The sequence below is a fragment of the Balaenoptera borealis genome (genome assembly GCF_965194805.1).
Source record: "Balaenoptera borealis genome assembly, chromosome: 21".
Lineage (NCBI taxonomy): Eukaryota > Metazoa > Chordata > Mammalia > Artiodactyla > Balaenopteridae > Balaenoptera > Balaenoptera borealis.
In genome coordinates this window covers 14,692,565-14,719,440 of record NC_138880.1, presented here as the reverse complement: position 1 = coordinate 14,719,440, position 26,876 = coordinate 14,692,565, and the positions used below count along the sequence as shown (strand labels likewise).

The window sequence follows — 26,876 nt, the reverse complement described above, 5'->3', positions numbered from 1 at the left end:
CCTCTTCTCCTTGCCTCAATCCCTACACAAATATGTAGAACTTCTTTATTTTTCCTTCTCCCCAAAGGAGGATACACTTCCTTTATTCCTGTAGCTGAAACTAACATATTCCTCATTCAAATTCCTATGGCTCCTTTTCTGTATTACTCTATGGCATTTACCGCAGAGTTCTTGAATTGTGGTTATTCATACGTGTCTTTTTCTTCTGCTTGGCTATTAGCTCTCTTTTGTACCGGACCAAGCCTGGCATTTTGCATGTAGCAGAAGCTTAGGCTACGAATATGCTCCCAGATGAACATAATTTTATCCTTCGAGTGAAAAAAATCATCTGTGCTCTTTGCCAGTTAGAAAATTAACTCAGAAGTATATGAATGGGGAATTGTATATTTTCTGTTATTATATATTATTACTAGTATGATTTTATCAATTTATTTTTGAGTAATTGTACCACAAGGGAGAATTATATATTTTAATGTGTAGAACATTTTTAAGAACATGTCTCAAACATTACTATTATACTGAAGGCTTCACAACATATAAATAATGTAATAATTTTCCAAAATGTGCTCCTATACTTTTTTAGATTATCAATTTTCTCAAATTAGATAGAAAAAGAAAATTAGACTTAAGCGTTTATTACGTTTTGGTGCTATGCATATAACATAAAAAATCATTCAAAATTGTTCATCAGTATGCAAAATGCAAATAAAATTTCATGTTTAAAATTGAATAATGTTCATATTTAGATATTACCCTTGTTTATGGCACAGAGCAATTCTTATTAGATATACCAGTTGCAGTAAAGCCGTGAAGTGGTAGATATTGTGGGTGCTGATGGAGATTGGGAAAAGATCCTTTAGTTATGACAATCTCTTTTGTTTTCTTGCTATTGATATCAAGAGGATGTGTAAGCAAATCTAGCTGCTGAATTACAAATCAATCGTATATATTTAGTATTTTTCCAGGCCATTAATATGTGTTTATCTAGAATTAGGAAGTCAGATTGTATATAAACAAGAGGATACAGGTACTTTACATGTATAGTAAATTAGTCAGGTATATGAAGTTTTATTTCTTGAATTTGCATTTTAGAACACAGTACAGAATCAAATTCATTTTTAGCAGGTTTTTAAATGACTGTATCAATGCTTAACTGAATCCTTGCCTGTCACTGTTTTTACTACGATTCCTGGTTTGTAAATTTTAAAAGCCCATGGAAGTGTCAATTTTGTAATGTTTTTAGAAAAGCAATGTTCCTTATACACTAACTAGTGGGTGGAGAGATTGCCTAGATATATGTGGGGGGTTTAGACGTCAGCCTTCCTTTTCCAAGTGGTACGTGGGCTTGTACAGTGACAGTGTAAATTTAAATAGTCTCTTAATTCTGTACTGTGACTTGATGATTATCCCATTAGGTAATATCTCAGTGGTTAAAATTTTTATTTCCCACAGACATTTGTTTTTCTAACCTGTAGAATCTGAAAATAGTGAAGTACCAATAAGGTTTTAAGTAATTTACATGGTTATATTTTGCTTTTATCTGACATGTAAATCAAAGCAGAGCTTGACTACTCTAGAAATTTCCAGTTGTTGTTTTCCCTAAAAAGCAAAGGCAGAAACATTTTTTGTAATGTTTTGTTCTAAAATGCTACTTTCATACAATTACACGCATGTTCTAATGCTGGCCACTTTAGAAACATAGGGGCATAGATATAATTTATTGTTCTTCTGTCTCCTGCCGATTGTGATTAGGCATAGCATTCCATAGTTTCTTATTTTGTATTGCAGCGACCAGGTCCTTAAAACAGATCGCTTCCTTTCTGTAATTCCTATATTTTCAAACTTAGATGTCTTGTCCTTTAATCTCTCTTTACAGCATGTTCTATCATGATCAGACATTTTGTTAGCAATTATCCAAATATTCTGGTCTTGTTTGATACATAAATTTGAGATGGTCGTCGTCTCTTGTTTTGCAATATTAATTTTTATAAGGATACCTTTTTACAATGAATGAAAATAAGTATTTGAATACATTTCAGATTATTCTAACACTCAACCCTCTTCAGAGTTCTTTTAGGTCCCTTTCCTGGCTGCCTTTATCCCCTTCCAAAATAAATGTCCTAAATTTATACCCTCCTTATAACAAGGAATAGGTTGGAGTTTGGCATTACTGTACATATTCCTAAATAGAAATAATATGTATCTTTGCATGCATTTACTATGCATACTATTGCTGTAATTGTATGTCACCAAATATTGAAAGTAACTAATGTTTGGTTGGAATTTTGTTTTTATTATAAAATATTCAATGTTATGGTGGTTTCTTTCTGCTCCTTTTGTTCATTCAGTCAGCACTCAGTACATGCCATGTATAGGTCATTGTGCTAAGTGTCATGGGAGATAACTGTGTGTTTAATGGTATTGGTTCACAAGGAGCTCAAAATTGTTAGAATGATGAAGACATTATCCAGGACATTGAAGCCAGTGCCTAAAAAAATATGATTCCTTTTGCTGTGATACAAAGTGTAGATTTAAGGTGAGATTTTTTTTTCTAGCTCTTTTATTTTTAAAGCATTAGTATTTAGACATGTATGCTCTTCTGTAAGAAATCACAAATTTAGATGAAAGGCAACTGGAGGAGCATGATTTAAATTCAGAAAGATTAACTGAAGGGTTTCTTTAAATGTCGGATTTCTACTGTGTAAATGTTTGCTTCCATAAAATAGTTAATAATGAATAAGACTCTGGAAATGGAGAAAAGTAAAGTGTTTAAAAACTATTTTTTAATAGAGATCAATCAGAAATAAAGTAGAATTTAGTACCATCCCTTGTAGATACCATAAAAAACTATGTGATAATAGTCGAAAGAGCAAATGGGCTTTGAGGCCAAACAGATGGATTCTGTTCTCTGCTCTTGCACTTTCTAAGTGTGTGACTATGGCTCTACAGTTTTCAGTGTATTCTTTACTAAATGGGTATAATGATACCCATTCCACAAGACATTTGAGAGGATTAAATGAAATAATGTGATAAATGTAGCACATAGTAGAACTTCAGAAAATTAGATCCCTACTCCTCTGATATATTTTTGGCTTTTGAGCATATTTAGAATGGACAGATACATACTTCTGAGTACTTCTGCATCCCCCACTTCTCCACTTAAATTGTCTTTATTACCAAGCTCAGTCCCAGGTGGCATTTGGATAAAATGTAGGTTACCAGGTAATCTACAAAGCATACAATCGAATTAATTGTCTTGGAACTTGGTCGTTGTCTCCTCCCCACCCCACATCACATTTAATAAATTAAATTTGTTTACTTTTGCAGCTTATAAATTCAGAAATGTGTTCATAAAATACATATACCCATTTTTAAGAATATATTTATTAAAAATTAATATCCGGCTGAAAAATAATGCCACAACACTCATTTAAATTCCATAAAGCACATCCAGTGTAGCACAAAGAATATGTAGGATTAATGCAATGGTTTTTGCAATTTATACTTAAATTTTAGGGTTATGTGAATTTGTCATATTCTAATACAGTATTCTTGGTTAACACCTCCCTCCTTCAGTGTAAGTCTTCTCTAAATATTTTGCTGGAACAGGATTTTAACAGTCCTCATATTGTTACTTTGACAGCCCCTCAATGAACTGGGCCTCTCATTATTTATGCTCTTGTCTAGTCCCCTCCCACACAGGCTGTGAACTAAGCCTGGGACTGCTTTGATGAATAAAATAAAGTAGAAGTGATGCCATGCCAGGTTTAGGACTAGCCCTTGGAATTGGCCTGGTAGCTGCAGTTTCTTGCTTTTGGAATACTCTTTCTTGGCTCCCAGCTGCCATGCCATGAGCAAGCACAAGCAGCCGTATGGAGAAGTTCATGTGGGGAAGAACTGAGGCCTCTAGCCAAAGACCCACCGAGACTGCTTAAGGCTCTAACTCTCCACGTGTCCTCGACTTTTAGCCTCAGCTGAGCGTCCAGTCCAGCCTCCAGGTGACACCAGTCGTCCTAACACCTAGCTCATACCACATAGAGCAGAAGAGCCACCCAGGCAACCTACCATTTTAGGGGTGGTTTGTTATGTAGTAATAGCTAACTGAAATACCCCTGCTATAAGAAAATATTGCGTATAACTCAATGCATATTGTCTATTGGTCAAGAAAGTTTGCGTCATTTCTCAGGCGGATTACTGAAAATGGTTCTTTCACAGCTGCTTGGAAGAATAAGTGAAGATTTTTAAACAAATCACCAAACATATTTATTTCTTTTGATATGTTCAATTACTTTGTATTTGTATCTTACAATTTAAGATTTTTTTTCCCTCAGAAAGCAAAAAGTAATTTTATGCACATCTTTATGGGTCATGGTGTTGTAGGAAAAAGCAGGAAGTTGAAGCTAGAAGACCAAGTTTTAAGTTAAAATTATTACTAGCTATGTGATCATGGCAAGTTTTATTATATCTCTGAGTTCTCAGTCTTTTAGCCTAAAAAAGGATGGCTTTGGGCCACATGAGCTCCAATTTACCTTTCAACTCTAACATTTTAAGATTGTTATGTATTTTGTTACTTATTTTTCATCAGAGTAAGTAATACAGACTTGGATTATGTAAGAGTCGGTAGATAAAATACTCCTGGTATCTGGAATAAAGTTTATATACAGCCTTGTTCCCCTTTAAGAAAGTGTTAGCATTACCTGAGGGCCCATGCGTGGCTCCCTGTGGCCTTTAGCGGCCTTTATCATCCTCCTCTGTTCTTCCCACGTCCTGGTAGATAAAAGGTCAGACCATTTTTTAGTGTCCAACTTTTGTGGCTCATAGTTTAGATGTTACTTGGGGTTATAAGAAGGTCAAAATGCAGTAAGTGTGCATTAGGGAACTCTTCAGGTACTTTAAGTTTAATTATATATCTAATCAAATCACTTCTTTAAGGTACATCTTGCTGAACAGTGCATGTCTTAACGGTAATGCAGAAATCCCTTGGAGCGAGTTTTCTTGCCTGCTTATGTTGGGATATAGTGTATAAAATCTTTATGCATGTGTATATTCATAGTGTAACAATAAGGGCTTGAAAATGTCTTTTTTATTTTTCATTAGGGAATCACTTCTACTAAAACAGTCTCTATTTTGTCAAGCATGACATCTCTACTGGTGAGGGTAATTAGTACCCATGCCAACTATGTTCTGTTTTTCTCTTCGAGAAAAGAATTTTTAGTAGAAAGGGACCTGTGTTAAAAAGCAGGTGGTAAAGCTTAGGAATTCAGTTAAGCTCAGCTTAGCCATCCTCCTCTGAACTTCGGTTTCTCCTATACTCATATCCAAAAAGCACAAGTTTCCTGCAGTTTTCAATATTAGACTAGTTGAGGGATAAAAAAGGAGCGAGTACTAAATCATTTTGCTGGGAATATGATTCATTATTAAAATTTGATTTAGAAGCCAAATTACAAAAGTGATATTTCAGTATATCCTTTTAAAATTGTAAGAATCTAAGTTTAAAGTGCTTCTTCTGACTCTCCAAGTATACCAGACTTTACAGGGTAGGTTAGATTACAACTGCAGCAGTAGCTTGAAAAACATCCATCTGGCAGAGTGGCAAGGGAATAGGAGATCAGGTAGAAACACAGAAGGTCACTTTATGCTATTGTTGATGTCCTGGTTCTTCAGTGAGTGGAATTGTGAGTGGTGTTATTTACATATAGTTATTTATTAATTATTACATGATAAAGGTATTTTAAAATAACCCTCTAATGATTATGATTTGATTATGGTCTCTCTGGCTTAAACTGTTTAGTTAATGTCAGTTGACAGTAGATTATCCCGCAAAAAGTTTTTAAATCCTTTTAGTAAAGGGTGAACCTTAGTGTGTGAAAAAGGCTTGCTTAGTTACAAAAAGAAGTCTGATGTCAGAAACTCTTCTGGCCTAAGGAAAGGCAGCAAAAAGTGGAGAGTTCATTATGGATTTGAGAACTCTGATATTATCTGTAGCTTTGAATTGGTATTATTAGAAACAGTTGTTTGGCCATAATATGAAAACAATATAAACAATTAATTTCTTAATTCATTGTGTACCAGTTACCTGGTGTCTCAGTTAGCTGGGGCTGCCATACCATACTGGGTTCCTGGCTTGTGGAGGGCTGCCTTTTTGCTGAGAGAGAAAGAGAGCTCTTGGCTGTCTCTTCTTTGTAAGGGCACTAATCCCATCTTGAGGGCTTCTACCCTCATGACCTCATCTAGCCCTAATTACCTCCTGAAGGCCCTGTCTCCAAATCCCATCATGTTGAGGGTCAGGTCTTCAACACGTAAACTGGAAGGGCAGACACAAACATTCACCTGGTTATTTTTGTATGCTACTTTTTTTTTCTTTTTTAAAGAAGTATAATAATTGTTCAGGAAATCTCCCCTCCCCCACCTCCGAAGCATATTCATCCATTCTCTCACTTGCTTAATTAATTTAGAATTATAAAAGGAAATTTCTAAAAGTATCAAGAATCTTAATAATATCCTTTTTAAAAGAAGGCTGTTTTCAGTGACTAATAAGAAAATGTCTTTCTCTGCTAAGAATGGTATCAACAGTAAAACTTTAAAAACACTATAAATACCATGCATAATTATTTGAAATGCATATTTGGGTAGTCAAATTAGTAAATTTGGAAATAGACTAAATATAAAATACTTCATATGTTGATTTTCCTTTTGTAAAGATGCTTTAATTTTTCAATAGTAACATGGTAATACCCTACTCTGAATACCATAAAAATTCCCCTAAAGTGATCTCCTAGTGTCTGAGAGGGTTCAATACCATACCCATTAGAATTGGGTAAGGAGGCTTCCGCAGGGAATAGAGCTAGAGACCTCTGCTCCTGGCTGCCTTTGGCTGCTGAATTCACATGTGCAAACTCAGAAGTGTCAGGACTTGATCACTGAAGGAACTTTGAGGTAACAGCATGTCTCCCAAGTCCTAGAGCTCTGAAGCACACTAAAATCAGATAACAGAATTTCTCATTCTCTAGTTTATACAGTTACAATGACTGTCCAAGGATCTAAGGTGGAATGATTTCCCCATAAATAATCTTTAAATGACAATTGGTGGACTTGTTTCCTTGTACTTCCAGAATAAGTCATCTGTCTGTTGAACGTTAGTTAGAATCTTTGATGTTTAGATTTGAAAACCTAAGATTGTAAATATTAATTATAAAAAGGAATTCATGTGAGGTTTGAGTAGTGTGAGAACTTTTCTTTTGTAAAGTATAAGACATCAGGTTACTGTCAGACCAAGAAATTTGATTTCCATAAAGTCTGCCAGCTGTTTCTCATTAAGCAATGCAAAATTAATGTTGCACCTTCTGAAAGTGATAAGCATCCTTTTTTCTTTCCCATACAAACCCTATGAGAGGACGCTAGAAACTCATTTTCATGCATACATTTCAATTCTTCAGCTGATTCTGAGGCTGAAAAAGAGAAACACAAATTTCTGGCTGTTGAAGAATCCCCTTGGAGTTTCCACAATGATAATGTTGAGTTAAAATTTAATTAAGTTGGCATTCAGAGCTTTACTCTCACAAAATTACCCTATGGATTACCCGCTCTTTACTCTCTGTTCATTTCCTTTCCCCTATCCTTCTCTTCCCCATACATAACACTTAAAGTAAGGATAGTCCTTTATAGACTCACTTTAAAAAATAAACTTTTACTATATAAGGCAATTGAAGTACGGAAGTTTTGTTTTATGAGATATTTCATAAATTCTACAAATTTTCAAATGCCTTAGGTTCCTTCCTAAAGATGACTACATATGTTACTTTGGAAAAGCATACTCTTTGAGACTAAAATATCAATCATTATTCTACCTCATAGAACTTTATCTGGAAGAGGACTTAAATGGCAACTAGTCCAACCTCCCAGTGCGATGTTGGAAGCTTTACTCTGATAATGCTGACAGGTTGTCATCTGGCTCTGCTTGAATGCATATCCAGACCATATCTGGATTTAGCACCAAACTTAGGGTTTCACAATTTAAGGAGGGATATTGACCAGTCAGAGGGTGACCAGGAAGGTAGTCAAGAAATTATTCTGGAAGAAGCAGTTGAATCAATTGGAGGGATTTAGTTCAAGAAAAGACCAAATGACTGTTAGAGATACATAGAAAAATCCAGCACTGGGAAAGAAGCAGATAAATTTTCTTCTCCAGTTTCAATATTCTGTTATTCCTCCATGTCCTCTGATGCTTATTATTATTATATTATTTTATTTTATTTTTTGGCTGCATTGGGTCTTTGTTGCTGCTCCTGGGCTTCCTCTAGTTGTGGCGAGCAGGGACTACTCTTCGTTGCGGTGCGCGGGCTTCTCATTGCGGTGGCTACTCTTTGTTGCGGAGCACAGGCTCTAGGCGCTCAGCCTTCAGTAGTTGTGGCACACAGGCTTAGTTGCTCCGCGGCATGTGGGATCTTCCCAGACCAGGGCTTGAACCTGTGTCCCCTGCATTGGCAGGCGGATTCTTAACCACTGCGCCACCGGGGAAGTCCTGATGCTTATTATTTTAAATAACTTCTTTTGTTAAGAAGTCCTACATTTCTAGGGAACCCTCCTACACTGTTGGTGGAAATGTAAATTGGTGCAGCCACTATGGAGAACAGTATGAAGGTTTCTTAAAAAGCTAAAAATAGAGTTAACATATGATCCAGTAATCCCACACCTGGGCATATATCCAGAAAAGATGAAAACTCTAAGTTGAAAAGATACATACACCCTAATGTTCATAGCAGCACTATTTACAATAGCCAGGACATGGAAGCAGCCTAAGTGACCGTCAACAGATGAATGGATAAAGAAGATACATGCATACATACAGTGGAATATTACCCAGCCATAAAAATGGATGAAATAATGCTGTTGCAGCAACATGGATGGACCTAGAGTGAAGTAAGTGAAGTAAGACAGAGAAAGACAAATATCATGTGATACAAATTATATGTGGAATCTAAAATGAACTTATTTACAAAACAGAAATAGACTTACAGACATAGAAAACAAACTCATGGTTACCAAAGGGGAGAGGCAGGGGAGGTATAAATTAGGAATTTGGGATTAACAGTACTATATATAAAATAGATAAACAACAAGGACCTACTGTATAGCACAGGGAACTATATTCAATATCTTGTAATAACCTATAATGGAAAAGAATCTGAAAAAGGATATATATATATGAATCACCTTGCTGTATGCCTGAAATTAACACAACAATGTAAATCAACTATACTTCAATTTTTTTAAAAAAAAGAGAAAAAAAAAAAGAAGTCCTACCTTTCTGGGGCACTCATCCGATAGTATGGTCACACTGTCAGTATTGATAGGGTTTGATCTGAGTGCTGAGTTGAGTCAGAACTACCAAAGCAATCCCTTCCTACCAAGAGTAATTCTTCCTGCCTCTCAGCCATACTGATCCATTTCTGAACATACTGTCCAGAACCTGAGTGCCCAGCCAAAGGAAAGGAAGGCCGGCAGAATGAGAGTTCTGAAGTCAGACTTACCTGCATATGATCTCTGACTCTGCTATTAACGCCCCTGTTTCTCAGTTTCCTCATTTGTTATATGGAGATAATAATAGTTTCTAGTTCTGGTAATAGTTGTGTAAAGTAAACAAGTTAATACATAGAAAGTACACAGTAGATTTTAGCTGTTATTTCAATAAAATACTTGGTAATTTCAAAATGTTTTTATATATTTTATTTCATTTTAGCCAGAAAATAACACTGTGAGGAAGCCAGTACTATTGTTACCCAACTCCCTCCCATTACAGAGATTGTGACTTCAAAACATTAATACGTTAAACACTGTTAGGTTGTAGGAGTAATATGTCTATTTATGAAACTAGTCCTGATATAATCTGCTGTGATGGGACCGTATCTCTTATTAGGTGTATTTAGCTCTAGGCACTGTGCTTTAGAGAACTGTTGCCCAAGAATCCCAGGACCAGAAAAAAAGACTCATAATGGGAAAGAAGTCATTATTATTAAAGGATCTAGTAAAGTGTATTCTGTAGAAGAGACAAGTTAAAGGAGATACAGTCTGGGGGGAAGGTGTGAATAAAGTATCTTTTTAAAATTTTATTTCTACTTTGGTTCATCAATTTTCATTCTCCAGATAGTTTCTCTTTTAAACTATTATTATAATAGCCCAAGAGTCGAGAAACTTCAAGGAGACTGTCTAATCTTTATTATGGTACTACTTAAAATACCTCTTCAAAAGACAAGCATCAGTGATGAGATATATTTATTTCCATGGACTCATGCCCATATTGATTCTCTAGCTTTTAATTTGCCTTGATTCTGATTTAAGTATCACTGTCTCAAAGAACTTCTTAGCTGTACCTCACAAGCAGATTAATCATGTCTCTGTGCCTAAAAGAAATTTAATAAGCTCTGATTATGCAGTTATTATATCTTCCTGGGAGTTTTGTATTAATGGCTGATACAGTATTTTATTTGTAGAAGGGGAACACTGATCTATCTTAACCAAATGATAAGTTTGAATGAGATGTGTTTTGTTAAGATAACCAGAGCAGAGCTGTAACATTTGTAAATGTCCATTTATAAGGTGATGGTTAAATAATTACGATGCAGCTACATAATGGAAATACTATACAAAGAATAAGATAGACCTCTATGTGCTAATATTTTAAGAGAAGAAAAGCAAATTGCAGAAGACTATAATATCCATTTGTGTGACAAAAGCAGCAGCAAAAAGAACTCAAAAACAAACATACCTTCATATAACATAGAAAAATATCTCAGATGACACTTGTGTAACTATAAACAGTGCCTACCTTTGGGAAAGGGGCTTGTTGTGCTAGAGAGAGAAATAGACATTGTACTTTGTGTTATTTTATAGGGAATATATTATTTTTATAATTTAAAAGAGAATTATGTTGGGGTGGGAATGGTGAGTAAATGAAAGTAATTGATAATTGAAACCAGTTAGAACTGAGAAAATACATATATGGTACCTCATTTTTGAAACCAGATCTGAAAAGGCATGTTTTTATATGTCCCCAAAACTAGAAATAAGTATTGGAATTTTTAAGTGTAATGATTTTGTGTTTGTTTATATATATTGTATAAAAAGATGGCAGGAAGTTAAGAAAATTACAGATGATATCTAGGATGCACGAGTTCAGAGAGGTAGTATGTACATGCAAAACTGATGCTACATTGAACAATATTATCACTGAAAGTCGAATATCCAGACATAATGTCACCTGATGTAATACTATATGACGTACTATCTATGAATATTCTTGCCAATATAGTTTCAACTTCCAAGTTACATGAAATACAGAAGATACTGTCACAAGTTAAATAATCACACAAGGAAGGGAACAATTAACAAGGTTTCTTCAACAAGAGTTGAGAAACTTCACGGAGAGTTGTCAGTATTGTAGAAAAAGAAAGAAAGGAGGGAGAAAGACTGTCGTAGATTTGGGGAAACATAACGGCCCAATAACCAAATGTATTTTTCCTGACATCTGGCAAATGAACTTTTAAAAGTTTTGAGACAGATAGGAAATTTGAATACTGACATGGGCATTAGATGGTACCAAAGATTTACCACTATTTTATTAGATGTAATAATATCGGGTTTTTTAAAGAAATTGCCCATAATTTTTATAGGCACCTACAGAAGTATGTAGTGTCTTGAATTTGCTCCAGAATACTTCAGTGGGGAAAATAAAAGAGATAGCAGAAGCCAGTGTAACAAAGTCTTAATAATAAGTGATTGTTGTATCTGGGTGATGAGTACATGAACGTTCAGGTGAATGCGGAAAGATCTGAGCAGATGATAACGTTTTATGATTCTTCTCCTAATTTGGTAAAGTAGTAAGTCTTGCCTTATTCTGAATGCATGTGTGCCCTTGCAGGTGGGCACACACACACAGACACACACGCTACTTTCTGACTTGGGACAGCTCCGGAAACCAAGAAACTCATTCAGCATTAAGCCTGGCTAGAGTAGGGTGATCAACCATCCCAGTTTGCCTGGGATGCGCGGGTTTCCTGAGACTAAGAATGTCTCGGGCAAACCAGGATGAATTGTTTACCCTAATCTGAAAAATTCAGGAGGATTTGATCTAGGTCAAAGTGGAAATCTTAAAGAAAACCTCAGTGCACTACACATCATGAAGTTAGGCAGCTCTCTGATGACTTACATCCTGGCTTCTCAGTTGTGGTTTTGTTCTTTCCTAGGGAACGCTTCAAACATCACACAGGCCTGTGTTGAAATGTGGTGTAAACCTTTCATACAAATTCGAAGTCAAATTCACCAAGCTGGATTATTCATATCCCCCGTTCTCTTTAATTAACGTAAATCAAAAGCTAACCATAACTTTCATTTCTTTTTTACTAGTATGAGGCACTGTGTTAAGCCTTCTAACGTAAAATTAAGATATGCTCTTCATTCTCAATGAGCTCACAGTGGATCACAGGAGACAGACACATAAATATTTAACTATTTGATTTCATGGTAAGTGTTACAGTAAAAGATTGTGGCAAATAGTTTTAAGACCGTCTTTGGCAATCTTTTTAGTGACCACTTTTTGTTGCAAAAGTAGTGTCCAAAGACAGAATAAGAGGAAAGGAGATATTTATCTGGAGTACTGGTATTTTGGAATCTCATTTTAAAATCTTGTTTAAGGATTGCCCCAAATTTTGTACAGGCAGACCTCGTTTTACGCTTCGCTTTATTATACTTCTCAGACACTGTGTTTTTACAAATGGAAGATTTGTGGCAACTCTGCGTTGAGCAAGTTTATTGGTGCCATTTTTCCAACAGCATTTGCTCACTTCGTGTCTTTGTGTCACATTTTGGTGATTCTCACAATATTTCAAACTTTTTCATTATTATATTTGTTATGGTGATCTGTGATCAGTGGTCTTTGATGTTACTACTACAACTTGCTGAAGGCTCAGATGATGGTTAGCATTTTAATAATGTATTTTTAAACTAAGATATGTACTTTTTTTAGACATAACACTATTACACACTTAACAGACTACAGCATAGTGTAAATATAACTTTTGTATGCACTGGGAAACCAAAAAATTTGTGACTCGCTTTATTGCGATATTCACTTTATTGCAGTGGTCTGGAACAAAACCCACAATATCTCTGAGATATGCCTTACTTTATAAAAATAGAACAATAATAATAGTCTTAAGAAATTAAGAATTTTTATAATATTTTATGTTTCTTAGATGAGAAGTGCTGTAAAGATTGGGATATTCTGTCTCTGTGTTAACTTCAAAAGCTTTCTCAGTACTAACAAACTGAGGAACCTTTCCCCAGTACCCAGCAGTCATTTGTGAGATAGCCATGTGTGTTTTGTGTTAAATGCTAAAATTCCCTTAGGATTGAATATGTAATAATACATTTAAATCTTGAGACGTAGTTTTCATGATTTCTTTGCTCAGTAGGAAAAAAATATTTAGAAATTAAATTTTGATATTCTAGGCACATAATAATATATAGGTCTTCCAAAGGTGATGGCTACATTGTGTATCTATAGGATTTTCTTGCTTTGATATTTAATCCTTAGGAATACTTTGTCTTCCATTGTTTGGATTTGTTAAGGAGTCGTGTGAAATTAAATTTAAGTGGGAAAATATTTTGTTACTGGTAGGCCTTTAGTTTTTTTAGCAAATTAATAATTGTGGCAGTTGAGCTGTTTGGAGTGAACCAGAGTGAACGATGAGGTCAGAAAGTTGGAGGTAGTAATGAGAGATTGTCTGTGGCCTTCTAGATCATTATAAAGACTTCAGCTTTACTTAGAGTGAGATGAAGAGCCATTGGAAGATTTTGAGCTGAGGACGGGAACCTCTAACATTTTAACAGGATCACTCTGCTACTATGTTTTGTAGGCTCTCAGAGGATTATGCTGGAAGCAAGGAGGCTGTTACAACCAATCAGCTGAGGGAGGATGGTGCTTAGACCAGGATAGTGATAGTAGATGTGGTGAGAAGTGATGGGATTCTGGAGAGACTTTGGAGATAAAGCCAACAGAAATAGTCTGATGCAGTGAGCATAGTGTGTGAGAGAAAGATGACAGTCAAGAAAGACTATCAAATTTTTTGACCTGAGTAACTAAAAGGATGGAGTTGCCATTAACAGCAATAGGAAATTCTGCAGAGTAGCTTTTGGAGGGAATACTAAGAGCTCAGTTTTGGACATGATAAGCATGCAGTGTCTCCTGTATATCCATAAGGTGATGTCAAGTAGGATGTTAGATTGTGAGAGTTTGGAGTTCAGCAAAGAAGACTGAACTGGAGATAGAATTGAGGAGTTGTCAACGTATAAATGTTGTTTAGAGCCCCAAGACTGCATGAGATCACCAAAAGAGTGAGTGTAGATAATGAGGAAAAGAGGTCTAAGGACACAGTCCTGGAGTTCTCCAATGTCAAGAAAGTGAGGAGCAACCAGAAAAGAAGTGTGGGTACCTAGGTGTCCTAGATACCAAGGGGAAAAACATTTCAAGAAGGAAGAAGTGCTCAGCTATGTCAGATGATGCTGATAGGTAAAGTAAGATGAGGACTGATAAATGACCATTAAGAAATAACTTCTGGGCTTCCCTGGTGGCGCAGTGGTTGAGAGTCTGCCTGCCAGTGCAGGGGACACGGGTTCGAGCCCTGGTCTGGGAGGATCCCACATGCCGCGGAGCGACTGGGCCCGTGAGCCACAACTACTGAGCCTGCGCGTCTGGAGCCTGTGCTCCGCAACAAGAGAGGCCGCGATAGTGAGAGGCCCGCGCACCGCGATGAAGAGTGGCTCCCGCTTGCCACAACTGGAGAAAGCCCTCGCACAGAAACGAAGACCCAACACAGCCAAAAATAAATAAATAATTCTTTAAAAAAAAAAGAAATAACTTCTAAGTGTGTAAGATACTTAACAAGGTGATAATAAGTAATAACCACCATTTGTTGAGCTTTTTCTATGTGATACTGTATTAGGTGCTTTATATAGTTATCTATAATGCATGAAATAGCCTTATATGGTAGGAATTATAATTCTCATTTTACAGATATTAGAAGCCAAGGCTCAGAGACATTAAGAAATTAGTCCAAAGCCATATACCTTGTAAATTTTCCAGAGGAGGAATGCAAACCCAAGGCTTAAAAGCCTCTACTCACTTCCTTATATTGTGCTGCCTGCACTTCTGTTAAAGTTGCATCCACAGTTTTATAACAGGGTTGTCAGTTGTTCCTATTTTAACTATGCATATATGTGTAGGAGAAGTTAATGCATTATTGTATGCTGCAAATCTATATCATAAAAAGCAAAGATAAATGTATATATATATATATAAGTTTATTGTTTCCTATGGCCTGATTCCAAGAAGAAAACTTTGAATTATGAGATTTATTTAAGTAAGGATTCTTTTTTCTGTAAACAGTTTACAATATGAAAATATTAGTAATAACATTTCTCTTACAGCAGAATAATATTAAGGTAGGTTTTTTGATAGAGTTTTTACATTTGTAGTTGTTTCATACTTTATCACTCTACATGTTTTTTATTTTATTTTTTTTTCGCTCTACATGTTTGACTTTTAAAGTATTCCCAACAAAAAAATCTGTTTTAAGAATAAATGTGAGGTGTGCAAACTGGCAGTGATTGCTGTCCTGTGCACAGTGATGCCTTAAATGTTTGATTCTTGTGTTTGCTAGTTTACAGCCAACACAAAATTATCAAGTAACATGTGTGAGTATTTTACAAACGGACCTGCTTTTCTTTTTTTTCCAAACCAAAATTACACTCTGTTAATTATCCTAGCATTTAGAAAATTACTCTTATCATTGCTGTGCCATTTGGTAGTTGAGGTATAAAGTTGGCACTATGTGCTAACCATTCATTAGATCACATGATTTTAATTGCTTTGCATCAGAAGATAGCATTTAGTATATAATGTTTAGTGGTAAATTTTTTTCTAGAGGAAAAACTCCTGGACTCTTAGTAGTGTAAGCTTGTTCAAATCATTGTTTGTTCTCAATTTGTACTTTTTCTTTTTGCTTTATACCATTTCCTCAAACTTATTGCAGGCATGTCACAGCTTTTTATGTGCCTTCCAGTGACACTGTTTAGTTTGCACGGTTAGCATACACATCGGAATGACTCCTCAGAAAGTTTCACCCTGCTTGTTCTGTACTCACTCTCCCTGTGAGTTCATCCGCTCCCATAGCTCAACTACCTCTACTTAGATGCTGCTACCATTTTACTAACTGACACCGTCATTATCTCCCTCCTAGATTAGTCCTGCAGGCTTCTATTCAGGTCTGCCTGCCATCAGATTTGCCCTCCCTCTCCAGTTTATTCTCTATTGAGTAACCAGAGTGATCTTTCCAAAACTCCATTCTTAGTCCCATTACCGCTAGGGTATCGTATAGGCACTCAAACACAATAAACCCAGACCTCACATTCTCTCCCTTTGGGTTCCCTTCCCTTCCCTTCCCTTCCCTTCCCTTCCCTTCCCTTCCCTTCTCTTCTTCCCTCTCTCCCTCCCTCCCTTCTTCCTTCTTTTCCTTCCTCTATCACTGACATTTCCAAACTGGAAACTGCTATATTCCTTACTACTTATTATCAATTATCAGATTCTAGCAATTCTCCTTCTTAATAGTTTTTGACACTCACTCCTCAACTCCATTTTTTAACAACTGCTCTATTTCAGGCCTTCTATCACTTTCTACCATTTCAATTACAGAGCCTTCTAATTTATTTGAGTTATATGAGTTTTAAAATTATACAGGTTAAAAATTATATTACCATTTTCAAAGCATTATAGATAATTTTTAGTCTCATAATGATTTTTTAAAATCCAGAAACTAGATATAATTTTTTGTTTTGGCCTTCTGTATAAACAGTTAGTGTGTGTGTGTATAGGTATTCATTTATTTAGGGACTTAGTTTATTTTCAAGAATAAGAAATAAATACTATTATTGACCCAACTATATACAAATAAAATTTTGTAAGAATACTTAATATGAAAAAAGAAAATCTTTTTGTGCATCAGCAATGAAATTGTCACCTTTTCCTTATAATATTAAATGTCAGCTATGTCCTATGAGAGCTTACTGACACATTGACCATTCATCCAAAGCAGTTACTATCTCTTGAGGAAACTTCCCAACTGCAGTATAAAGTCAAATTCAGCCCTGAAAGTGGGCCAAGAAGGAGTGACAGGAACTAGATTTACCCTCCTTCCTGAAACAATTAAAAAAAAAAAACTGGATAAAATATATGAAACTGGTTTTCAGAAGTTGAACATCAGGCAGTACATAGTAGTGCTTCTTGAGTGATAGGAATCAAATAAGGTGAGTTCTGTGATTGCTCCAGGTTGTTGCCTAGAAAGAATTTCCAGGCCTTGATGCAGGGAGGGAAAATCCAGGAGGCACCCAGTGGTTTCCCTGACTCGAGAAGATGGAATTAGAAGATTGAGGAGACCAAGGTGGCAAGAGTTAGCAGGGTGGAGGACCAGGGAAGGGAGAGCTGCACAGAGAAGAGAGCTCCAGAGAGCTGCAAAGGATCCCCTTACTATCTTCAGCTGAGTACTGATTAATACAGGTATGAGAAAACTACCTGAGGCTGATAAAAGAACCACCCAAAAGGATTAGAGGTAACAATCCTAGCAACTCACAGAGACTTTAATCATTTCTGTTGCCACCAGCCAGAAAGGACAAACCTCATAATTCACTAGATATCATAGAGCACTCAAAAGGGTAATGCTTCAGTAGAAGGGGAAAATTAGTCCTAGACCAAAGGCTGCTCTGGTCCTGCTTACAAAGCTTAAAAGCAAGCTTTGAAAACAGCCTAACATCTGTACAATTGGAGTCCCCAAAGGAGACAATAGTAAGAGAGAGGGCAGAAAAAATGTTTGAAGAAATAATAGCTGAAAGTTTTCCAAATTTGATGAAAACTGTAAATAGTAGATCGAAGAAGCTCAGCCAGCCCCAAGCACACACATACACCAAAAAAAAGAAGGAAAAAAAAAAAAACTGTACCAAGGTACATCACAAGTCAAATTTCTTAAAGTCTGTGATAAAGAGAAATTATGAATGTATCCCGAAGAAAAATCACATGTACATAGGAATAAAGATACCATGTAGGCAGATTTCTAGTCTGAAACAATGCAAGCCAGAAGATAGTGAAACAACATCTTCAAAATGTTAAAGGATGGGGAAAATAAGTCCTGAAAATAATTGGGTAGTCCCTAGAAGTATCATTTACAGTAACATTTGACAGGTGTCTGAAGGCAGAAACTTGGATGGGCTTGTTGTTTGATGATTCAGAAATTTTAATCATCTGTTTTTATATGGCATTTTACATTTTAAAGGTGATTATATGTGGGAGAAAACTTTTCATGCACTTTTGAAATAGCTAGGATGGGTGGTTTTATCTCCATTTTACATGTGAGGAAGCTGAGCTATGTAGGTAATATGACTTTCACAGTTCCACAAGATCCAGGACTGTGATGATGTTTCCTGACTTCCTATTCAGGACTCTTTTCCAAACTACCTGATCTCATTATTAGCTGTGTATTGCTCAAAAATAGTTCCTAAACTTAGAGACTGTCAGAACATATAAAATGTATGGAGTGCCTTGAAAGCAGTAATAGATAACACAGTATTAAGTAATTCTTTTGTATCAAAATATGTGAAGAAAATAAATTGAAAATCTTATTAAATCCCAAGGCCCAGAATAGAAGACATGAGACATGGTAGTATATTAAAGTATACTAGACCCTGTGTGAAAAGCCGTTACAGTATTTAAACTTTAAATAAATGAGCAGAGGTGGGAAAATTGCTATGGTTGCAGAGAAACTTTTAATTAAAGTAATGTTATTTCTGATTTTTTTTTAAAAGGTGTGGAGAAGTTTGATTATTTTAATTATCATATTATATGTGAGCAGAACACCTTTTAATAACTTGGTTCAAATTAAAATGTGGCAGTAATTAGTTGGGAAGAAACTTTATTTTCCTCCTGTATTTATACTGCATATGCAGTACATAAAATAGAAGAATTAAATACTATCTTGGCATATTTCATCGTATCCAAGGTAGGAAATTAGTTCTGACCCATTGCTAGCAGCCTAATGGAATGAATACGGTCCATTGTCTTTTTTGTTTCCACTAGAATTTCTTCCAATATTCTTCAGAGATGCTTTTCAGCTTTTCCTATTAAAGAGAAATTTTGAGAGCTAGCTCTTTATGATAGAATTGGGATTGAAAAGTTAGAATTTGAAAGGTGGACAGGATGCAAGTAAGGTAAAGAAGAATGTTTCCAATTATGAGGAATATGAGCCCTGACATGTCTTCCCAGAACAGTAGGAATGGTCCATGATGGAAAGAGATTAAGAAATAATGTGGAATAGGTAGGGTAGGGCTTGATAACTGAAGGCCTTGAAAAACCAGTAGGAGAAGTAGGTGAATGGCACTGAAGTTAGAATTTACTCCTGAGATGAGTGAATTGTCTCTCATCCAGCTAGGAAATATGAATTTTTGGCACTTCACCTCAGTATTTTCTGTGTATGTTAACACTCATTGTCTTTAAATAAATAAATACAGATTAGATGCCAAAGCAAGAATTATTTACCTGAAGAGGGGGATACGTTTTTCTTTCTCTTTTCTATCTAGTCAACTCCTTTACATCTAGCAGCGGGCTACAACCGAGTTCGGATCGTTCAGCTTCTTCTCCAGCATGGTGCTGACGTGCATGCAAAAGACAAAGGGTATGTGTATCAGCGTATTTCCTGTAATGGTTTCATTCATGGATATTTACGCTTTGTTTTCAACATCTGATACACAAAAGTTTTTGAGCACTAGACAAAGTCTTATATCCCATTGCCTTACAGCTTGTATAGCATTTTAAAAATGTTCACAGTGATTTGACTTCATTTTCACGTTCCTACTAATTAAGGGTTCTTCTCATAACAATTTCCTAAATTAGTTTAATTTTATTGTATTCTATTATTTGAAGTTAAAATTTGTTTCTCTCAATTGCAATTACTATTTTTCAACTCTTAAGTTACACTTCAGAAAGACAGATAAATAAAAAATTCTGATAATCCAGTAACATAACTATCCTATTTATCAGGTATGAAAGGACCATCTCTTACTAATAAACTAAAATCATAAGTATACGTAAGTATACAATATTCTAATTTTTTCCTGATGAAATCTTGGCCATCTAAACTGAGAAAACCTAAAAGGTCCTTATGAAGGTTGATATGGGAGAGAGGTGTCTGGGAACCAAGAAAGCAGTATGTCATTTATTTTATGAATAGGTGCATTTTGGAAACCTTTGTACCACTTTCCTAGCTAATCTCCAGGGACACGTGAATTGGGTCTGCTAGCCTATGTGATGGGCTAACATTTCTCATTATGCCACTTTAATATCTAAAAGATAATTGACCTGACTGTCCAGATGAAGTAGTGTTCCTGTTACACTGATGAGCAGCATAAAGAAAAGAAGCCCTGGAGCAGGCTTTCGTTCACTTTGCCCCTCTCCATGTCAGGAAACATAGACAAGAAGAAAGAGCTCAGTACTTGAGACAGTTCTCAGAAGAGGAGTCCATCATTTCAAATCTGCTCTTTTTGGTGCTGTTTCTCTCTTGCCTGCGCCGGGTTCTGTGCCACGTGTGAGTGGTGTTCCCATAGTATAGGGGCACAAATGCCTGATGCTCTTGTAAATCGCTTTTCCCTCGTGCATGTCTGAAAGCAGATGGTGTACAGTAGGTGAGTCCTCAAGATAAGTACACCACAAAAAAGAGGGTCTTTGACTCATGCAGAATGATACTCGGATATGCAAGTTGTAATAGTTTGGATATTGAATTCTTGTGCTGGAAATTACCATGAAAGTGAAATAAAATGGTAGGAATATTTCAATTCACTATCAGTTAACATGTATTTTCTATAAATACTTACTATTTAAAGCATGCAATTTTCAATTAGTACATGCACTTCTTCCTTTTACCGAAATGCTTTTCTAATTGGTGCTTTTATCATTATATTTAATGACATACATAAAACAAGATAAATACAAAAGGTTGAGCATTAGTTAGCTTTTTATTCTCTTATTAAATCCTTTAAAATATTTTAAACATAATTGTACTAGGATTTATTAGATTTTGTTTCTTAGCACTTCTTGGATAAATGACTCTAAGTTCTTTGAAATTTTAGTATTTTAATTGGCCTTTTTCCATTTAGTGGACTTGTTCCTCTTCATAATGCATGTTCATATGGACATTACGAAGTCACAGAACTGCTACTAAAGGTAAGAGAAGTTAAAAATATTGAATATTATTTGCTTTTTTTTTTTAACTCATCATGAGTTTTCATGGGGGTTTTTTGCCAAGATTTTTAAGATAATAAAATTGGTTTTTTTTAATGTTCACCATTGCCTTAAAATTTTTTAATTATTCAACTTATTTTAAACTTTTTTAAAAGCTGAAATTAAAGAAATTAAAACAATTGTTGACATTTCAGAGTTATAACTGAAATTTACAGTCAAATAAACGAGTTTTATTTGCTCCAGTGAAATGATTACTGACCTATAACTTTTTTTTTTCTCAATTCAGCATGGAGCTTGTGTTAATGCTATGGATCTCTGGCAGTTTACCCCACTCCATGAGGCTGCTTCCAAGAATCGTGTAGAGGTCTGCTCTTTGTTACTTAGTCATGGTGCCGATCCCACTTTAGTCAACTGCCATGGCAAAAGTGCCGTGGATATGGCTCCAACTCCTGAGCTCCGGGAAAGATTGACTTGTATGTATTTATATCCTAAAGTCAGCATCTCTAGTTGTAAATTGTAATATCTTTCTTTTTTTTAATATTAATTAATTTATTTATTTGGTTGCGTCAGGTCTTAGTTGCGGCTCGACCAGGGGTTGAACCCGGGCCCCCTGCATTGGGAGTACGGGGTCTTAACCACTGTTCCACCAGGGAAGTCCCTAGAATATCTTATTTTTGTTATTAGGGCTGTTTTTTGTCTAACTTAGATAATAGACTTCTATTCTTACATGTTCACTAGTTTATTATCCTCTTTTCTTATCATTACTTTTCTTTTTGAATTCTACAGGAATCTCATATACATATATTTATTTTGTGTTTATTCAAGCCTAATTCTAATTCATGTGTTAAGTAAGGCTCCTGTTTTTTTTTTTAAGACAAAAGAGGATGAGTCCATCAATAACCATCTATTGAATACCTACTATCTGCCAGGAACTTGAAATATAGCAGTGTACAAACTAGAAAAAAATCTCTAAGCTCACAGAGGTTATATTCTTGTGCTATTGGTAGTAATAGATGATATCTAACATTATGGAGTACTCACTATTTCCCAAGCCCTGCAAGTTGCACATTCATGTTTTTATTTATGTGTGTTATAGCCCAAGTGCAATCACTTGCCCAAATTTAAATAAGATAATTTTTATGATTTGGTGGAAGTAATCTTCTCAGATACTGATACATATTACCTATGTTTACATATGCATGTTTTTAAATAAACTTTTTGTTTTAGAATAGTTTTAGATTTACATAAAACTTAACAAAAATAGTACAGAGAGTTCTTGTATACCCTATACCCAGTTTCCCCTATAAATATCTTATATTAATATGGTACATTTGTCAAAATAATGAACCAATACTGATACATTATTAATTAAAGGCTGTACTCTATTCAGATTTCCTTGTTTTTTTACTGCAAGTCCTTTTTCTGTTCCAGGATCCCATTCAGGATACCACATTACATTTAGTTGTCATATCGAATACTGAGATATATTTAATTCTATACGTGGGCATTACAGGTTTAAATTAAAGTAGGCGTTACCTAATTTTTAATTTGTCCCATGGTTGATATTCTCTTACATCTAGGATTCTAAGAATCAGATAACTAGATTTAAACACCTGAGAAAACCTTTAAATGATAATTTAAGAAAAAGGCATGGTCAAAATGAAAACATCATTTAAGTTTAAACAGATTGTAAATTAGTTTATGTTAAAACAGGAAGAGTTCCTTGCAGTTTTGATCTTGTTTAAATGGAAATTTAAACCTATTTTGGTACCGGAACAGATGACATCTACTAGATTACAGGCCAGCACAAACCAGATTATAACTGGGCAGATGTCTTAGCAATGAATCCTTGTAGAAGTGCATTTATTCTCTCTCCCACTCATGTGACTCTTGCCATATGTTATCTTGCATTATATAGTTCATTTTTCTATGTGATGTTCTGTCTCCCCAGTGAAGTTTAAATTCTTAGAAAGACCTTTGGTTTTATTATTCTGTCTTCTTGGCACCTACACAATGCCTTGTTACCTAATAAAAATGAGTTGATGGTAATTGTGCTTGGGTCTGTATCTGCCTACCCCCAACTTAGCACAGTGCATTGTGCATGCTGTGTGCCCAGCAGGTTTATTGAATTGAATTTAACTTAACTCAAAATTTATTTTTTACATCTTTTTCTAATTTCTTTCTTTTAGTTTTATACCCTGGCCTCAGCTTTATCCCCATGTCACCATTTGACTTCTTTTTTCCTTTGAGTCATTTTGTAAATTATGAGTACTGTTATGGGTTTTTACGTTGTATTTCACTGGTCTACCTGATTCCACTGTAAACATTAAGATTTAACCTAAATTTGTATAGTTTTGTAAAGGAAGAAGTTCCCTGAGTAGAGTACTTTGCAACCTTCTCAGTATCTCCTTTATTTTATTAAATAAGATTCTACCAAGGAATTACCTGAAGGAGAGGATTTAACAAAGCTGGAACTTTTCTCACCAGTTTTCATCCTCATGCTCAGTGCTTTATACTAGGCAACCACAACAACAGAATTCTTTTTAAAAAAATTATACGGGAAACAAAAACAATATTTTGATCATACCCATGTTTACAGCATTTTCATTACACACATTTTTTTGCTCTTTCTTGCTTACTTTTTTATTTGTTTTCATGAAGCCAATTGAACACCATAGTGTGGGTTCTGCACACACTGGAGCTGAAAATACTAAAAGTAGCTTTTATTCTTGTTTCAAAATGCATTTAGAAAGAGAGACTTTTAAGACATTTTACAAATATTAAGTTTTCAGGGTAATTGGGATTTCTGAAGTTTTCTGAAGTTTCAAAAGCCTGTACTTTGAAGAATTTAGCAGTGATAAAGTACCACTAAACAAGAGGTTATATAAAAATGTTTTCTCCCCAAACCTGCCATGACTTAGTTTGTAAATATTCAGCATTCATGCAGCAAATACTTATTGGCTACCTACTGTATGCCAAGCACTGTGCTAGGTGATGGGACTACCGTAGCAGATAAGACAGTGTGATAAGCCCTGTGATATACAGCTAAAGGCAAGTACAAAGGACTTCATAAGAAGGAATCCTAATGGGGAACAACAGGAAGGCTTATCCAAGTATCTGAACTGAGACCTTGAGTGACGAGTAGTAGTTAATAAGACGCAAGTATGTGCACGCATGTGTCTCTGTGTGTGTCTCTCTTTTTAAAATTTCCTTCCTTTTAATTAATTGATTAATTTATTTATTCATGTATTTAGGCTGCATCAGGTCTTAGTTGCGGCACGCAGGATCTTTCATTGCGGCGGGTGGGCTCTTTGTTGCGGCGTGCAGGCTTCTCTCCAGTTGTGGCACGTGGGCTCCAGAGCATGTGGGCTCTGTAGTTGTGGTGTGCGGGCTTAGTTGCCCCACAGCATGTGGGATCTTAGTTCCCCGACCAGGGATCGAACCCACATCCTCTGCATTGGAAGGTGGAGTCTTAACCACTGGACCACCAGGGAAGTCCCTCTTCCTATCTTTTGAAGAAGAGGAGAAAGTGACATGGGACCCTCAAAGGAAAGGGAAAAAGGAAAAGAGAAAGAATTCAGCCAAGTGACTCAGCTTATATATAGATCTGCCTTTTTGTTTAAGAGTTATAAAGTATTCCAGTGTATAAGTGTTCACAAATTATTTAACTGGTTTCTATTTGGTGAACGTTTAGGTTGCTTGTTTTAAAACTTTGCTGGAGTGAGTATCTTTATGAACTCTGAGTAGAAAATAGTCTTATTTCAAAATTTTTCATTAACCTACACCCTCATCCTTCGCACCTTTATCATCATATTGTCATGTTGTTGCTGTTGCTAAAATAGAGGAATGTGTAAAATTAATAATTTTTCACGTATGGACACCAAGGGGGGAAAACCACGGTGGGGTGGGGATGGTGGTGTGCTGAATTGGGTGATTGGGATTGACATGTATACACTGATGTGTATAAAATTGATGACTGATTAAAAAAAAATTAATAATTTTTCTACTTTATTTATAATCATGCTAACGAGTTTTATAGATTTTAAATATTTATACGTCAACCATTATTTCATTAACAGATGAATTTAAAGGTCATTCTTTACTACAAGCAGCCAGAGAAGCAGACCTAGCGAAAGTTAAAAAAACACTTGCTTTGGAAATCATTAATTTCAAACAACCACAGTCTCATGAAACTGCACTGGTAAGATCTTATTGTTAACCCATTCCTTGGGTCTGTAATAGTAGTGTAAATGCAAAATACGATTTTCATTTCAGAAACATTAAGGTAACTTTAGTATCTGAAGTGCCAGGAATTTGCATTTTAATATTGGTTGCGTTGATTTTTAAATTTGGTTAGGGAGATAATTGCTTTCCTGGATGAGAGAATAGACATTTGCTCAACCTTAATCTGAAAATTATTTTTACTTTTGTCTTTACCCAACCATATTATAACAAATGTACTTTTGTGGCCAGTGCTCTCATGAAATACAAGATGTGATTTTTCTCTATAGAATCTTCTTTTTCTTGTGGTTGCTAGATAAGTACTGTATTTGCTTTCTATCAACGATTAAATTATTTTCAAAGGTACTTGCATCATCCTTCTGAGCAATTGTAGTCAAAGAATTGTTACATTCATTATAGAAAAATGGTAAGGTTAGGAATTTTTTTGTTCCAGACTGTACAAATTGTTTTTAAAACTATTCATGTTTTTTCTTCTAATGTACTTTCAGAAAGATTGTTCTGTGTTCCTTGTCATTGACCACATTAAGTTTCAGGTATAGGGCTGGTTGGATTACACCTGAATTCAGAATTTAAGCATAAGTGACGCTTCTATCACAGTCCTCTAAATCTGCTTCAGTTAACATTCTTTATATGTGGCACAAAAGGGTCAAACTGTAGGCAGTACCTGCTAAAAACAACATTATAAGAGTTACCAAACCAAAATAGGCCAACTGTATGTATGCTCAGAATATGGCTCTCATGCTGGGGTTTAGATGCATTCAAGCTACACAGCATTTCTGCCAGGAGACACTCAAAGCCACAGAATGAACCTGACCTGCTTTTTTAGAGTGTTCATTCTATTCATTAGTACGTAGTTTTCTTACTTTTTCAGTTTTAATACAAACATGAATATAAAATGAAGTTGAATACAAAAGTTGTATAAATAGAGGATAAAACATAAAATTTCTGAGAATACTTCTCCCTCTAAGCTCCTTCAAGTCTGTTACCTTCTTACCTGTCCCTGGGCGTATGGACTTATTCTCCTGTAGTGCTAGGAGTACCTCTGGGAAAGAGCTTGAGAAATATTGATCTATGTGGCTGACAGCCCACTGAAGGATTGAGTAATTCAGTTATAGATTTCTGTAGCTTTGGAGAGGCAGTATTCTGATACCTTCACGTAAATATATACTGGATAATTACTTACTGGCTAAAGGGAAAGAAACGAAGTCTCTTACTGCTCAACTGAGAGCATAATTTCACCTTGGTTTAAAGGCTTATGTTTTATACTCCCACTGTATTTAGGAGGAATTTTGATAATCTC

At 35.5% G+C, this 26,876-nt stretch overlaps 1 protein-coding gene across 1 annotated transcript in view; it reads left to right on the top strand.

Moving 5' to 3' along the window:
- Window positions 1-26,876, top strand: part of TNKS (tankyrase) — a 181,122-nt gene that overhangs the window by 86,197 nt on the left and 68,049 nt on the right. The window contains exons 6-9 of the mRNA XM_082374938.1: window positions 19,678-19,772; window positions 21,250-21,316; window positions 21,621-21,807; window positions 25,414-25,535. Coding sequence (XP_082231064.1) covers window positions 19,678-19,772; window positions 21,250-21,316; window positions 21,621-21,807; window positions 25,414-25,535 — 471 coding nt within the window. The remainder of the gene's footprint in view (window positions 1-19,677; window positions 19,773-21,249; window positions 21,317-21,620; window positions 21,808-25,413; window positions 25,536-26,876) is intronic.